The sequence below is a fragment of the Amphiura filiformis genome, chromosome 3 (genome assembly GCF_039555335.1).
Source record: "Amphiura filiformis chromosome 3, Afil_fr2py, whole genome shotgun sequence".
Lineage (NCBI taxonomy): Eukaryota > Metazoa > Echinodermata > Ophiuroidea > Amphilepidida > Amphiuridae > Amphiura > Amphiura filiformis.
In genome coordinates this window covers 39,618,642-39,635,985 of record NC_092630.1, presented here as the reverse complement: position 1 = coordinate 39,635,985, position 17,344 = coordinate 39,618,642, and the positions used below count along the sequence as shown (strand labels likewise).

The 17,344-nt window shown below is 34.9% G+C and overlaps 1 protein-coding gene across 1 annotated transcript in view; it reads right to left on the bottom strand.

Moving 5' to 3' along the window:
* LOC140147255 (uncharacterized) overlaps positions 1 to 17,344 on the bottom strand; it is a 60,714-nt gene that overhangs the window by 19,874 nt on the left and 23,496 nt on the right. Inside the window, exons 4-14 of the mRNA XM_072169035.1 lie at positions 12,634 to 12,711; positions 11,254 to 11,328; positions 10,501 to 10,638; positions 9,658 to 9,801; positions 8,379 to 8,810; positions 6,739 to 6,888; positions 6,065 to 6,136; positions 4,537 to 4,700; positions 3,318 to 3,478; positions 1,800 to 2,016; positions 318 to 454 (exon numbers count right to left, since the gene is read on the bottom strand). Coding sequence (XP_072025136.1) covers positions 318 to 454; positions 1,800 to 2,016; positions 3,318 to 3,478; positions 4,537 to 4,700; positions 6,065 to 6,136; positions 6,739 to 6,888; positions 8,379 to 8,810; positions 9,658 to 9,801; positions 10,501 to 10,638; positions 11,254 to 11,328; positions 12,634 to 12,711 — 1,768 coding nt within the window. The remainder of the gene's footprint in view (positions 1 to 317; positions 455 to 1,799; positions 2,017 to 3,317; positions 3,479 to 4,536; positions 4,701 to 6,064; positions 6,137 to 6,738; positions 6,889 to 8,378; positions 8,811 to 9,657; positions 9,802 to 10,500; positions 10,639 to 11,253; positions 11,329 to 12,633; positions 12,712 to 17,344) is intronic.

Here is a 17,344-nt window from a genome sequence, read left to right as displayed (position 1 = left end):
AGCAGATTGTGTCACATATTAATGAAGTTCTTGCAATTTAATCTTGTGCAGAATCTTGGTTTGGAGTTCTTCAGTTTCAGGTACAAAACACCAGCTTCTTTTTCCTTTTTGACAAAACAAGAGACCCTATAATAAGGAACATGTGTCGAGTCCTGTCTTTATTTCACAACACTATTTCTTACCTTTCCATCTTTATACCAAGTGAAAGTATATGGTGAATCTCCAGTGAATACTGCAACACATTGCATGGTAACAAACCCTCTAATCCAGGAATATGTGGACTCTGTGAGTTCTCTCTTTATTTGCCTATTTCTTACCTTTCCATCTTTATACCAAGTGAAAGTGTATGGTGAATCTCCAGTGAATACTGCAACACATTGCATGGTAACAAACCCTCTAATCCAGGAATACGTGGACTTGGGATGTTCTTTGAACATAGGCTTGGAACATTCATCTGAAAGTAACAAGAGCAGCATACAATTGACTCTCAATAACGAAAGACACAGGTAAAAAGACTAAATTGCATCTGACGTCAGGGCAAAGGTGCACCGTGATTGGTTGCCGACCTGCGCAGTACGGCATTTTCTGTCTAGTTGTCAGAATTTCAGATGCGATCTTTCATTATAAATACCTTCCTTTAAGGCGTGTTAGAGTAGCTGTTGTGAATTGTTTGAATCATAGTATCCTGAGAATAGCAATTACTCCTTGTTGTGGTATTGAAGTGGGCTGGACAAAGAATTCAAATTTCCCAGTTACACTTTTGTAGGTCTAGAGTTATGATGTAACAAGTGTTCACACAAAACATCTTCATAAAACGACACATATCTCAAGAACCACAATACATTAAGCAATATTTGAAAGTGCATGATTTGCATTCCATACCCATTCAAATCTTCAAGGTGTAACTCTTCATTTATCCCTTAATTTAGACAATGAAAGTGATTTTGTGGAGTTCAACGACCACGACTACTCCAACATACCTTAAAAAGAACCGGCATTCAATGATTTCTGATCAGAGATTAATATAAGCGGGTCAATTTTGTTGAGCATATGATTTCAAGTTTGCTTTTGGACCTGAGGAATATTCAAGGGCTGCAACCAAAGGAATATTCCAAGGTCCAAAGCAAAAATGTTCAGATTTCTGCAAAACCCCCCAAAAATAAAATGATGCTATCATCATACCGTAAGAACTCGATAGTTAGCATAAAAAAATTATGTGCTTACTATCGAGTGATTTTGAAAACATGGAATTGTACCAAAGTCCGGTGCTTTACCAACTGAGCTAATGAGGTTGAGACACACATTTGCAGGTTTACTTGTTCGCATATAACTATGTGTATCGATGATTTGCTCAAAATTTTGGGGATGGGGTTCTTCATGTTTGCATGTTTTAAAAGCGCTCGAAAAAAACTATCGAATTTTTACGGTACCTCATTTGTCTGGTCTGTCCACCAATCCTCCAAGCACCAGTTTCTTTGAAAAGTGATATGACCAGATCTGATCCACTCAGGCCAAAGTCAGAAATTTTGAAAATTGAGTTGCTACTTTTACCAACTTGTTCAGTACCTACACTTACTGATGTTGAATCCCTGTATCTCTTGAATTGCATGGTTGCAAAGGTATGAACCTTTGATATATCTATTTTCTTATGTTTTTCATTGTTTTTTCTCTTTGCTTTTTGCCTGCATCTCAGTGTCATATTGCTGACTTCGGCCTGATTGGATCAGATCTGGTCACATATCCTCTACATTTATCATCTCGGAAAACTACAAGATACTTTTTTAACATTGTACACATACCTCTTGTAAAAACTTTGACTTGTGCTTCTTGTGACACCTGCCTACCAAAGTTGTTAGAGATGCTGCACTGGAATTTGCCTTGTGTTGATTCAGTCACATTGGTAAGATGGAGGAATGTTGTCAACTCAGTAGAGTTATTACTACTTTTATGTTTGAATACTTGCACTGATGGATTGGGTGAGTCTTGTAATGATTGGAACTCGCTATATGTAGATCCCTAAAGATACAAACACAAATCAGTGACACTACTTGAATGTTGTCCACTGTCATGATCACTCCTTGATGAGTGAGTCTTAAGAATTGATTCTCTGTCAGCTTTTTTTTTCATCTTTCCATTTCCTTTATTCAGTTTTACAAAATGACCATCTTTCCAAGAGGGCAACATTTAATTTGACTGTAGATATAATAAAAAAGCTGAAAAGCAAACCAAAATAGACCCAACTGACCAGCAAGGGCATTTTGGATGGATCTAAAGAGATTCTAAAAGCGACGGTACATCCAAAGAAAATAAATATTAATAACTGTTTATTAATCAGTTGCAAAAAAACAAACCAAAATGTGGGTTTAAAAAGACAGAATGATCAATGCATTGTGAGCTTAAAATATCCCTATTACTACAAAACAAGAAAAAAGGGACACCAAAGATATTATTCGAACAAGTCAACATCAATTGACTATTGAATGGTGAATGCCATGTCTGGTGTGAATGTGTCACAAAATGTGGCTCAAAATAACATCATAGACTTGTGGGATTTCCAGCATAAGAATAACTTTGAGAGAAGCTTAATTAAACAAACTTTGATTACCATATTTGACCTAATTTGGTACATTAAGATTAAAATACAGACAGCAACAGAAGTAAGGTACCAATTATTTTCACCCCTGTATATCCTAAACAAAGACATATTTATCATTATTGGAACCAGCAGCCAATAGCTGCATCTTTTACCTCAGATTTTTAAATCCGAGGTAAAAGATTTTAAAATACCTCATTCATTGAAATCAGTCATGACACAGTGAACTAAAATCCCAAAGGAAGATGCAAATTCAAAAGTTGCAGTTTGCTCCATTGCATGTCCTATTGATTTGTACACAAAGCGTTCTCAAACAAGAGAACTGGTGCTGTGCTTTTCATTGATTAGAACTTCAAATTGCAACTTCTCATTTCGTTCCTTCCTTGGGTTTTCGATCATCGTTTCTTTAATTCTCAACCTATTTCAACAAATAAGGTCTTAAATGAGAACCAAAGGGTACAGGTATTGGCTGCTTGTTTTAAAATTGACAAATTTGTTTTTGTTTAGGATATACAGGGGTAAACAAAACTAGTACTTGAATAATTTTTCTGTCTGTAGTCCTATTGTAACCTAGCTCCTGTCATAACACTGCAAAATGCCTGAGAAACACATCCACAAATTGTTACATATAGCACCTATTAATATCTTGCAAGAAACATGATGGTCAGAACATTTTCTCATCTATTAAACTAAAGAGTAACATAAGTCAAGTTTGCCATCTTACCTGTCCATCTTTTAACCAATTGACAGTGTAAGGTAGATCTTCATTGAATGTATTCAGTGTAGCGGTACATGCCAACGAGACATTCTGACCAAGTACAGCCATGGATGACTCTGGATGGATGATGATTACAGGAGAGCTGCCTTCTCCTGTCAGTTCTGAATCTTAAGAGCAAGAAAGTAAAAATTTAAATGTAACAAAAACTTTTTTTGCCTGTCATGATTGTGCATGTTTTTTGTATTCATGTTTTGCAGTTATCTCCACGGCAAATTCGCCACGACCCCTACCTGTCTAAAACCCGATTAGTGGTACCATAAACCATTTTACGGTATAGGCTGTCAATTACTGTCCATGTGACAAATCCAACCAATAGTGATGGACCTGTAGCATGTACTCAAGTATTCACTGCCTTACACAAGCATATTATTTGCATAACGACCTCCATTCATTGATACGTCACAGCGAAGGTATCGTGATCAATTTGTACTTCTATGTGTTTCTATAGTCTGATGGAAAAACCTGAACATAAACCCCGCGATATTACAGAAAATTGGCGTCACCATCTTTAGATTGTAGGAAACAAAGAGAAATATCCAAGAAATGGAAGGAACCATGACGTCATTGCACTAGACAATTTCAGCGCGGGAATTTTAAATATCGCGTGTTGAGAGACAAACTGTTTTTATTCATTTTTTATGGTCAATATGAGTTTGTTTTAAATAAAACCATGTGATTTGTGCTTGATAATTTAATAAGGCATAATGATGTGATTGCCGGAGTCTTCCTTTGACTCTTTTCTTTTTAACCCTGTCAACTTTACATAATGTGAAACACTGAATTTGATATACAATTCATTTTCTCTATGGGCAAAATAACAAAGAGTAAATATAACAAGAAGGCTGTGAAAGTACGGTTTATTCCTTTTTGTAATTTTACATGAAATTTGGGTTAGGGTTAGGATTAGGGTTAAGTTAGGATTAGCTTACACAAAATAATTACATGAAGGATCAACAAAAATTATGCATAGTGCATAAATTTGTCACAATATTTTGCCACAAAATAGGATAATTTTGGATTTCAAATTTGAAACCATAAAGTTAATATAATTATTCCTTGGGACCATTGCGTACTGATGATGCATGATGTACCTATGGACCATGATGGGCAGTTGACCAAGATGAGGTTTGCCACCCAAGACATAAATTAAGAAACCATTCCTTACCACAAGTAATATTCTTATAATCCACATCTAATATATTCTTCCCTTTGATATATTCAGGCATATCACATTTAGCATCTATTGAAAACTTCTGACCAAACTGCCTCATCCAAACTGGAAACCACTTCAGATCACAATTGCATGCCAGAGCTTCAGAGTTCAGTGACCTAGGAGAAAAATATTGAGCTTTTGCTGCATGATCAATGGCATACTATTTGGCACAGAATTACACACTGGGATTGTGACATCATCACATTTGAAGTCATGTTTCTCGATTGCTTCTATAATCATAATGAATTTAAGTTCAGAGATCTTCTTTGTAGGAATAAGAGATACAATATCTACCATCTACAAGCATATATGCCTCTAAATGAGGTTTTTTTGTTGTTAATGAAATAGAAGAAAGGCAGACACCCTTCACAAAACATTTAGAGAATAAAGGTATTGGTTTTAGCCACTGGAGTGCACCTATCGTCTCATATAACACAGGCGACATCATTATTAAGTAAAACAACAAGGCAAAGCCGAGTTGTTTTACGCCAAAAATAATGATGTCGCCTGTGTTATATGAGACGGTAGATGCACAATAGCGGCTAAAAACAATACATTTATTCTCATTCTTAAACACTTCAATTCAAATAGAAATATCATACGTATTACAAATTTTAATCAAATTAAATCCTACATTTTACAAAGTAACTACCTAGGGCTTATACAATATATTGGTCTGACAAAAATACATGTTTGTACAGCCCTCTGTATCATTAATATAGTTGCTCAAACTCCAAATAATGATGGAGGAAGTTTGCCTTTTGTCTCTTTTGTCAAAAAACGCTCATTTAAGATGTATATATACTTGCTTGTAGATGGAATTCTAGGGTATATGGACAAATTTGCTGGTTGTCTCTTGAAAACTTTCACAGTTCTCTCAAAATGGCAGTAAACACTGTACTGGTGTAAGGTTGGTGATAAGCCAATTATTGAAATGTTTGGGCCTCATTAATGCTTAATTATTGGTCTAAAGTATACAAAAGTATCAAAGTGAGCATGACAGTAATCTGATGATGATGTAAAAATGTTGTTTTTGAAACAATTATAAAAAAGGATGACTTTGACCCAAAATTATTAATTTCAAAAACCAGATATGGAGATCTTTTAATATTGCATTACCTAAAATGGTTGAAATTTGGGTGAATATCATGCTTTTTATGACTTTCTCCAAACTTTATTATTTTTTCAAACTTTTTGGTTTAATTTCTAAAGTTTGTCAAAATTATATATAATTTCAGGGTTAACACTAATCTTAAAGCTTAACTCAGAGGTTAATACTTCTTTCATCTTTCTGTTTTAAACACTCATTCTACTTAACACTAATTGGTATTGCATTTTATTGGCTAATATGTATCAATTTCACAATGGCATGTAACCAATAATGTTAAGAGCTTATATTCACCATACATGGAATGGTTTGCAAGCCTGTTGTAAAGCATGAGCTATTTCTACAGTACTTGTCACTATTCATTTGACTTACAATTCTCTGAGTCCATATATCATGCTGAATGCATTGTTTTGAATTGAAGAGATAGCATTTCCTGACAAATCCCTGAATAAAGAAAACCATAAAATGAAATAAATATGCAAATTTTATTAAACTTATCATGCAGCAACAAAATATACCATGTGTGAACATAACCAACACAATAAAATTCAATAGGTTATGCTTAGAGTTTCTTAGTTAGCTTAACTTTACATCACGATTTTACACAAAAGTTTTGTTTTACTTGGTTTGGCACATAGTAAAATGTTTTCAAGATTTCTTCTGTTCGATTATCAAACATTTTAACTTGCATCTGTTTCATTACCATTGCAATGTTTGACTTCCTTGAAATTTCTATAATAAAAAATGTACTTATTAATTTACAAATCACATTTGAATCAAACAGGAAAATTTTAGAATAGAGGCAGCCAAGGCACATAAAGGCATTAGGATTAGGCTTTGCTTGGAGGACTTGGATAAGGCTTAGGATTGGGATTGGCAGCAAAATCATGATCAGAATTTCGAATTGGGATTGCATCTACTACAAAGTTTCAGTGTAAAATTCTAATAAGCAAAACTGATAATCCATATTGCAGTACAAAAAGGCAGAATATTTGCAATATAGATAGTTGTACTTAATTTATAATAATGTTGATTACATTACTTACAGGTATTCCAGTGTTTGCAAACTAGCAAATAGTTGGTTTGTAACTGTCTTGATGTGATTAGTAGATAAATTGAGTTGAATCAATGATGACAGGTTGTTAAATGGGTTGGGTCTCTCTCCAGTCCATAACAGAGCATTGGCACTTAAGTCACTGAAAACAACGATAAATAACATACAAATAGTTTTTAGTTTGTAACAGTCTTAATGTGATAAGTTGATAAATTGAGTTGATCAAAGACTGCACCTGTACCTAGCCGTTCAACACAGAGCATTGCTAATTTTAAGTATACTAGCCTGGTGATACTACAAATGACTTTAAAGTCATTGAAAACAAATAAACAGAGAAACAATATGCAGAAATTAACTAGTCTATTATGATTATCTTTTTGTTCAAGTAAGTATTAACCACCTTGAGCAAAAAATGAGCTACCTACAATGAATCAACAACACATAAACTAAAGAGATACAGACTATTCACAAATAGCCAAAGTCCCTTCTGCATTGTATGCTGATACTCGCAAATTCATAAGGGCCGGTCATTTGATTGTGCATGTCTAATAATCATGCCAGCAATGCATGCCCTAGCGTATATGTGACAGAGCATTGCGTGTCTTCACGTTTATGCGAAAGACCATAAAAATATGCAATATGTGCGTATATGTCTGTCACACTTCGATGGAACGATCTGCCTTCATTAACAGGTGATGCTGGGACTTAACCTGTTGGCGGATAGTCTGTATCTCTTTAGTTTATGAGCAGAACACACCACATGGGGAAATGAGGGGTGAACTGCGACCTTGTGATTAGCCATCAACATCTCTACGTCTTTCATACTAACAATCTAGTTCTCAAGTCAAATTTATTTGCTGTGTGTTGAGTGTGATATGTGGCTTGTACACAATCATATTTGACTGGTCAAACTTTTGCATGATAATGGGAAATTCCAGTTAAAATCCATACACCAAGGAAGATACGACCTTAATCTCCCTCACAGGGGAGTGTAGATTTCATATGGAGTCAACCATTCAGATAACCCCATTTGAAATTCACACTCCCTGTGTAGAAGATACAGGTAGCATGGATTTTACCTGGAATAGCTTACTTCTAACAAACTGTGTAACATATGTACACTCAGTCTACTCTGAAGTACAAAGTACCAACGCGGACGTACGCATTGTGCCGACTTTGAAGGCATGCATACCTGCAGCAGAGATGCAGCACTACGCACTCTTAACGCACGCATTATCACTTTGTACTTCAGAGTGGACAAACTGTAAGGTTGTGTTGAATGTGTACAGCGTTCTTGGAATACACTTTTATGATTGTAACTTATTCAGGAACTCTGAACAATAATGAACAAAACTAATCTATTGCACAGTTGCTGACCAGCTACTGGTATGGTGTAGTATTACTACTACCAGGCTAGTACAATACATTGATTTGACACCCTCTGACAACTGTATTCATTCACTATTCACTATTCAACATCTACCTTAAACGGTTCAAGGTTGATCTAACATAAGTGGTTTTGGATATATCTACCTTAAATGGTTTAGGCTAGATCTACCATATTTTTTTTCAGTGACAGTACTGAGGTAAATTTTGTATGGGTGTTTTCTTTTTAATTAAATGGTAACTTACAGAGCTTGCAGTCTAGTCAACCCTAAGAATGTGTCTCTCTCAACATCACTAAGCTGATTATTGCTCAATGATAACTCCAATAAGTTCTGCAGATCTGCGAAGGAACCAGGCTTCACATTGGCTATCCCATTGAAAGATATATCTAATATTTCTAAGAATTCACAGTATTTCCACAGCGTTGAGTCGGTGTAGTTGATCAGATTATGACTGACTTTGAGAGTACGCAACAAAGGCAGTTCATACAACCAGTCAGTTGAAAGTTTATCAATCTGGTTCCAGCCAAGTTCCAGCCGATGAAGTTTGTTCAAACCAGAGAAAGCGTTGTCGTCAATCTGCGATATTTGATTGTGATCGAGGTTGAGAATGCCTAGCTTGTTAAGATTTTGGAATGCTCGGCTGTGTACTCGCTGTAATTGATTGTTGCTCAGATCACTGCAAGAAATACAGATATGAATTCATATGACTCTTTGATGCTTTAATGTCAGTAAGATTGCATGATTGATGTATCATTATGAAGTACAATGTGATCCAGTCAGACCAAAGTTGGCAATAATGACATTGAGATATAAGCAAAAATAAGGAGTAGATAACAATTAAAACAGAAGAATGCAGATATAAAAAATTCATAACTTTGCAACTAAGTGTGCTAGGGCTTTAGGGAGTACAACAACAGTACAGCTTTAAAAGTACTGAGTAGTTGTTGATGGTCATAACTCAATTTTCAAAATGTCTGACTTTGGTCTGAATGGATCAGTACTTCATAAAACCGAGGATATAAGCCATTGATTCATATCAACAGAACAAGACTGGCAATGTTTGCATGTCACTCATGGAAAAGAAAATAGTTGACCTCCGTTATGTTTGGCTGCATATGCTCGGCAAACTTTTATTTTAACAAATTTATGCATATTAGGGTTTGCAATGTTCATGGAATGCTTTGGGCTGATAATGCAAGCTTAGTTCTATATGTGCAATCGTTATAAATGCAATTCAATCTTGGATTTTGGATGTTAACTATATTCAGACCCATGAGTGACAATCTATTTGGGCAGATTTTCCATAGCATCATGTTTGGGAGTCCAAGATCTTTCAGTTTAATGTCTGTGATACAAACAAAATGGTAATACAATATTTCCTATGACATTAAGTAGGCCTACTGCCACTTTGGGATCTCTATGTTAAAGCTCTACTTTAGAAGTATTATTACATTTACATAGATAATTCAGATAATTTTGTGGCATTACATCATTTTGATATAGGCTACATAGGACCTACTTACAGTGATGAAAGCTTGCCGAGTCTTGAGAAGACATCTTGTGAAATGCTTTCAAGGCGATTCTTGCCTAGATTGATGCTACTCAAAGCGGTCAAGTTGTCAAAACTTCCAGGGTCTATTTGTGTAATCTTGTTATTACTCAGTACCCTGCATATGAATGTTAAAAATAAATTAGCCGATGCCAATATACTCTGATAAATATAAGCCAGAATGTAAACTGGATCCATTTATGCTTATGAATATTCAAGAAGATAAAAAGATGAAAAACAAAACATCACCAGCTTGGCTAATATGATAATCCAACTACGGCAAATCAATGTGCATGTATTAAATGCAGGCTTAATCACGCCCATGCACATAATCATGCATATATTTAAACAGCAATTCACAAATAAAATAAAGCATATTTCAAACTAATGTGCAAATCAAGTATCCAAGCACATTTTGTTTTATTCAGAGTAATCACTAAAAACCACCATCATTATGTGAGCATCAAACTCTTATCACTGAAGTCTTTTGAATTGGTGTACACAATGTACAGGCAACAATTGACAAAAAGTTTTTACAAAAAGCATCACATCATAAAGTACAATGATTATGGAAACCACCAACTCATCAGTCTATATTTACTGAAAGTTTGAATATTGAAAATGATAAAAAAATTTTTTAAAACAAACACCACCTGACAAATAGAGGCATGTTTCTTACAACAAAATGGTTTTAGTTTTAAGGCATGATATTGTTGAGTCTCTTATTATGAAATTATTGAGGTTTATGCTAACATCCAAAACAACACACACAAAACAGTGGTTATAACTTAGTTGATTTCATGCATCCAATACTTACAGTCTGAAGAGATTCTTGAGTTGCCCAAAAGTGCCTGTACGGATGTCTCTTATCTTATTATTGCCAAGGTCCAGCATACGTAGGTGATACAAATTGTCAAATACACCTGATGGAATGGAAGTGATCTTGTTGTTGCTCCTAGAATATATGTGTGAAAATAATAAAATTATGGCAAAATTAAGATATTATCATATTACCTCAATTTCACATTGAAGGGCTGGAATCCGGGCACCGAAATACGGAAAAATATTATTTGCTATTCACTTTATCCAACTTTGAAAAAAAAAAATCAGCTTTTTGTTTTCTTTTTTTTTAGTAGCAATATTTCTCTGGTTTCCCACCTTGAATAACAAGTAATTTAGGGCCTGTAACATTTATTTTTCAAATTTAAAAAATAAAAAATAAATTGTATTTTTTCATTTTTTTTAATGAGTACTTTGAGCTCCGTGAATTTTGACCCGGTTAGGCCAAGGACGCGCGGGAACTCGGGTACCCGGGAATTGGTGAGAGCCTTACATGCTATCACCAATCAGATATCTGATGAAGTCCAATGGTGCTGGTAGTGAGTGGCAAACATTATATACTAGATATTAAGTACTAGATTGAATTCCAAATAAATGAATTAATCTTAAACAAAATATAAATCAACACTGCAAGATAAAACTAATTTTGTGTATGTGCATGCAAGAAAAGCTGCACAATAAATTGGACACAATATTATAAGCAAAATAAATACTAGTTAGATATACTTACAACAGCAGCCTACTCAAGTTCCCTAATTGTTGTCCAAAGAAAGGCACAGTGGTCAGTTTATTCCTGGATAGTCCACTGAAAAACAAATTGCAGTGCCAAAATACAAGATACAATTTCAGTATACCGAATTCAGAAACTTTAACATGACTAACATTGTCACATATCTTTATACTTTTCCATATAATGTGACCCGTTCTGACAAAACCAGGAACAAGTCACATTTTTGACATTTCATGATTTGAATAAAAATGTAAGCACGGGACAATAAGCTTCAAAATGATACCAAAATTATATACATAGCATCCACATTTGCAAGATATGGATAATTTTGTAAATGATACCTTGATATTTTTGCCAAATTGCTATTCTGAGCAATGGGCTAATTAGTTTTCTGCCTCACACATGATTGAATAGGGATTATCATACTTCAATTGTTAATTATTGTTTACATAAACCTTGTTTTAATAAGTATTTTCAAGGATTTGAAAGTCCATTTAGTCCCACAGTCAAATATTGTGAAATTAAGAATTCCAATTTTTTTTAATGGGAATGTCACCTTTAAAGGCCTATAACTCAAAAACATGCCTGGTGACTTGTTCCAGGTTTTGTTGGAGCTAGTCACATATTCAAAAGTGCTGCATCTTAATTATCCATCTTGTTGACTGAATAATTTGATTTATGATTTACCCGGTTCTTTTATACCTTGATCATCTCACACAAATAGTTCCTGGTTGAAAAAAAAGGAGATTTTCGAAGGACTGGAGAATATAAAAGTGATTTTCTGGTCATGACAGTTGCTGCTTGGGAGGAGGATTCCCAGAAATAATAATTTAAAAAAAAACTTGTTTTAACAAAAACAAAACATATATAGCTATATCCTAAATCTTTAGTTAGTTTTAACTGGCAATGAATGTCAAATTTTAATATTTTTGCAGTTTGAGGAAAATGGGAAAAAGATTGTAGTCACAAAATTCTAAAACTAGGCAAAAGTTAAAAGCATTCCAAATCTTGAGTATAAGCTAAGAGTTAGCTCAAAATTTCTATAATTGATGTTATTTTTGATACTTGGTTATGAAAATAATTAGAAAATGTCCAAAAATTAGAATGCATAACTTGAAATTAGTCTTTGTACACGTCTTTGGGCTTGATTGTCACACCAATAATGAATGCTTACTAAAAATGCCCTAAAAAGCACGTTTTAGGCCCATATTTCCAAAAATTGAATAAATATTGAAATTTTACTTTCATTGCCAATTAGAACTAAATAAAGGATATGGGAATTATCTTATTATCTATGTTTCATTTGACAAAACATGATAATATTTTGTCAATTCAAAAATTTCAGTGCTGCATTTTTCTGAAATCAGGAGAAATACTTACAGTTTATGCAATGATACCAATCCTTTAAAACTAGTTGCATTTATACCATCATCAGTCAACTTATTGTTGGACAGCATGCTGAAAATAAAGCAAAAAAGGAACAAGATTTTAGATGAGTTGGATGGTATAGTGGATGGATTGGGGTAAAGACTTAAAAGGGATATAGTCTATACAGTCCTTTTGCCAGCAAAATAAATTTCAATTTGATATCCTTCAATGAAAACCAAACCTCAGAGCAAAAGCTTTTTAAACCAAAAGTTCCACAATTTAAATTTAAGGAGAAAGGTAAACAATATCCTAAAAAGAATTACCTATATCCTCTTATGCTAAAATCAGAATGGAATAAATTGAATATGTGCCGTATATGGGGAAAAACCACAGTTTCAAGTTAAATCAGCAGCAGGGTCTAGTTTTTGTAATCACAACTTACATTTTCTTTCCAAATATCCTTAAGTTTGTTGTAAGTTTTGGGTGTCAAAATTATTTACTGTGCAGTGTATATGCCTAGTTTACTGATGAGATTAGTTTAAAAAATTTAAAGGGAAAGGTATATAATTAGATTTGATACTAAGGTTGCTCTGTTTCACTATCAGAATGTTGGAATGTCAAAATACATGACCTTTTGAAAACTGGACCTAATAAACAGCTTACTTATTTCATAGGGGCACAACCTCAGTCAATGAGAAATATATCCTAGTTGAAGGGAAACAAGATCACAAAAAGGACTGATATTACATCTTGATTCGACCCAAAGTGTGTCCTCCCTGTCGTCCGGCTCATCCCCCGGTTAAATCCCTGGCAGAACATAAGATACACAAGCTAAGATAAACGTAAGCATACCATTTTCAATTGGTATTGGACTATTCCAGATCAAATCCATACACCCTCTATGGAAAACATGACCTTAATATCCCACACAGGGAGTGAAGATTTCAAATGGAGTAGTAGGTTTTTGCCGTTTCTGGGACATTTACTGTCATTTCCCGTATAAAATCTCCCTCAACCATCAAATACACTCACACAAAACCTGTGTAACTGCCGTGTAAATCGACTCAACCACCAAATACACAGTAAAATCACAAAAACCTGTCTTTTCCCGTGTAAATCGACTCAACCACCAAATACACAGTAAAATCACAGAAATGCTGTGTACACAGGATTACACAGAAAAACATCCTTGCATTTTTAATTCACCCCAATCCAAATTACACAAAAAAATTCCCCCTGCATTTCAACTTATCCAAAAAAAAAATGCAGGGGAAAAAATTCCCCCTACATTTCAATATCGTTTCCATAAACCCTTGCAACAGAATCGTGTTCGCAACCAATGTAGTGGCTGCCACTTTTGGTGTAGACATGTAAAGCTGATTCTAGTTGTAGCCGATGCATTGGTTATGAAACTCAAAAATTAAATTTTTGTAATCAATATCTTACCTTTACAATAGTCGGTTGAGAAATCTTGTAGATAAATATACGTGTCTAAAAAATAAAAGCAGTGCTAATGAAACACAAATGGAAGATCAATAGAACTGTGTTTAAATTATAAACAACGTACTTGTACTGGCTGCAAAATGTCGAAATATATCCTCTTCGAGTTGTTTGTTTTGTACTTCTGTTGACCTTTTACCATACTAACTCATATAACTGCTCACACACTGTATGTGTGTGTGTTGTACTACATGGCGTGGCCATTGCTTTTCACATACCAAAATCGTTTGTTTATTGCTGTTAGCAGTCATATTGCTCAGGAGTTACTCACAAAGTTGCTTTTGATTTTCACTGTCCCTATAAACTTTTGAATTCACGATTACTTTTATGTGATTTTGTCTTAAAAACACGATTTAGCTGTCACCACTACATGTAGATTACACGTCAGCAATTTTAAAAATAGACTGCGGTGTTTCTAGTATGTTGTTGTGATGGCGCACTATTTGTTTTTTTAATCTGCCGTTACAGAGAGATTTTTGAAGATAAACATTGTAGATTTGTTTGTTTTAAATAACAGATTTTTGGGTAATATTTGAGGCTGATTTAGCCAGTTTTTGAATTTTTTCTCATTCTAAGGTTTAAATACACCAATTTCCTAATTAATATTCATGAGATCTGCTAGCTTAGTGGTTTAGATTCTTGGTTCTGTGGAGCGCGTGGACGTCAGAGCAGCGTGAGTTCGAGTCCCTCGGGGAAAAAAATTACAAAAAAAGGAAGGGTGAATGAAAGGACGAAAGTCACAAATGCATTCATGAAGGAAATGTACAAGAAATAATTGTCAAATGGACCTCAAAAGAGAGTGAACGGAATTGTTTCTTAGGATTTCTGACCTACCTTTACAGCACATATGAAGAGGTGAATGAAAAGGCGAAAGTCACAAATGCATTCATGAAGGAAATGTACAAGAAATAATTGTCAAATGGACCTCAAAAGAGAGTGAACGGGGTTGTTTCCCAGGATTTCCGACTCTTCAAAAACACAAACAGGGGGGGGAGGGGGTTTGGACACACGTTGAACTGGCGTCACACGCGACATAGTCCAAAATCTAAATCGCTAAGCCAGCAGATCTCATGGGGGAGGGAGGAGGTAGTTAGATGTAGATGTAGAACTAACAAAACAAACCCTAAGGAACTGACATATGCCCGTTCTGTAGCTCTAAGGAATTGGCCCTCGAGTTTCGCAGCGACTACAGAATTGGAAGATGGTGCGCCAACAAGCCACTTCATGGGTGTCGGTTTCTCTGAAGATGTTACAATGGTTAAATGTAACTCAAATCTTCAACAATTTTTGAAAAAATCTCATTAACTTATCCAAAAAAAAAAATGCGGGAAATTTTTTTCCTGCATTTTTTAACCTCTTCATCAAAATCAAAAATTTTTAATTTTTACTTTTAATATATTATTTCACAAAAGTTATCCACAAGACCAAATTTGTCTTGATAATTTTTTAACATAGTCATATCTTTTTTTCAATCGGTGGTTCATTCAGTAACAAACTCAAGAGTCTTTTTCAAAACCTCGAACTCCTCTGTCCTTTCAGGAAAAATCCAAGGTGGTCTTAAACACAATCTCATTCTGTATCTATCCTTATACCACTTAATGTAACACATCAAAAGGTTGATTGCCTGAATTCTTACTTTGTTTCGTTGTAACCGCTGACAGCAACAAACAGGTTTCCGAGACTAGTACCATTCCACATATAAAAATCTCCTTTGGACGAGTCTTCCAGTTTTTGGAATATTTCATCATCAGCGAGCTCAAAATAAATCGAATCTGACATCTTTTATTCAAATAAAAGATGATCGTAGCATTTTGGATTCTCACGAGCGCTCTTTTGGATTCTCCCGAGAGAAGAATTAGGATGGAAGCCAGACGTATGACAGAAATTTTGAAAGCCTACAACGATGCTAAAAAGAAGGAATGAGTACAAAAAATAAAAATAAAAAACCCCTTGTGATTATTAATCACAAGAGGTTTTTTGTCATAGTTTACTACACCCAGTTTAAAATGAATGTAGTCAAGTAGGCTGTTACAAATCCGACGTATCCAGCAACCAAGGGATCCGCAGACTTTGCAGAGGCCTGCAGACTTTGCAGGCCCCGCTCAATCCAAAATTCCTGCGGTTTTTTAGGTGCGTCGTCTTCGTATATACCTTCCTCTTCTACTAATCCGTCGTAGTCGTAGTAAAACGTAACCATTTCCTTGGGATCATTACCGTCAAAAACCAGCTCGGCTTTTATATGTGTTTTTTCCTTGTCGTAGTACCATCTCCAAACGCCGTGTGGTTTTCCTTCATCATCCCACATTTCTTTCCGATACTCTCCATACGCTTTTAGGTTCTCAACCCAATTCTCATCCGTTGTATCAATTTTTTGGTTTTGGCGGAGTGGGTAATAGACTCGGACCTGGCCCAGGTTCAGGTCCTGGAGGCGTTGGACTAGGCTTAGAATGTCTACCGATTTGGTTTCTTGATCACTCATCTTTTATTATTAGAAAAACTGAGCAATATTAAATTAATAAAACTTTTTTTTTTTTTTTTTTTGTACAAAACGAACTTAAATTCTATCCTAGGCAAAAATAAAAACCTCTTGTGATTAATAATCACAAGAGGTTTTTTTGTCGTAGTTTACCACATCCATTTCATAAAGGATGTAGCACAGTAGGTTGCTACAAATGCAAGGTATCCAACACTCACAGAGTCCATCATTTCCCAAGATTTCCACCATTTTCAAGGGAGTAACTACCTTCAGTATTTTACTATTCCGTTTTCGTTAAAAACTCTTATCCTCGAGGGATCATTGTCAACAAACTCCAACGCAGTCTTTAATTATGTTTTTTCTTCGTCATAGTACCATCTCCAAATGCCGCATGGTTTTTCTTCATCATCCCACATTTCTTTTCGATGCTCTCCGTGCGCTTTTAAGTCCTCAACCAAGTTGGAAACCGTTAAAATTGGAAAATCGCCCATTTCTTTTTTTTATTTATACAAAACAAGTTTGATTTCTAATTTTTTATTTTCACGGATTCAATGTACTTGGAGACTCTCCAAAGCTTCTTTTTTCCCTTTCCAATCCAGCCTGTTCTGCCTCTGTACGAATTTCACGTTCTCTATCAGCCGTAAGTTCAATTAAATCCGCTCTGGTTCTGTGCTTGATTCCAGCCTTGTGACCTCGGTAGTTTTCCATTTCCCGCAGAATGTGATGGAAATCCTCATTGCTCACAAC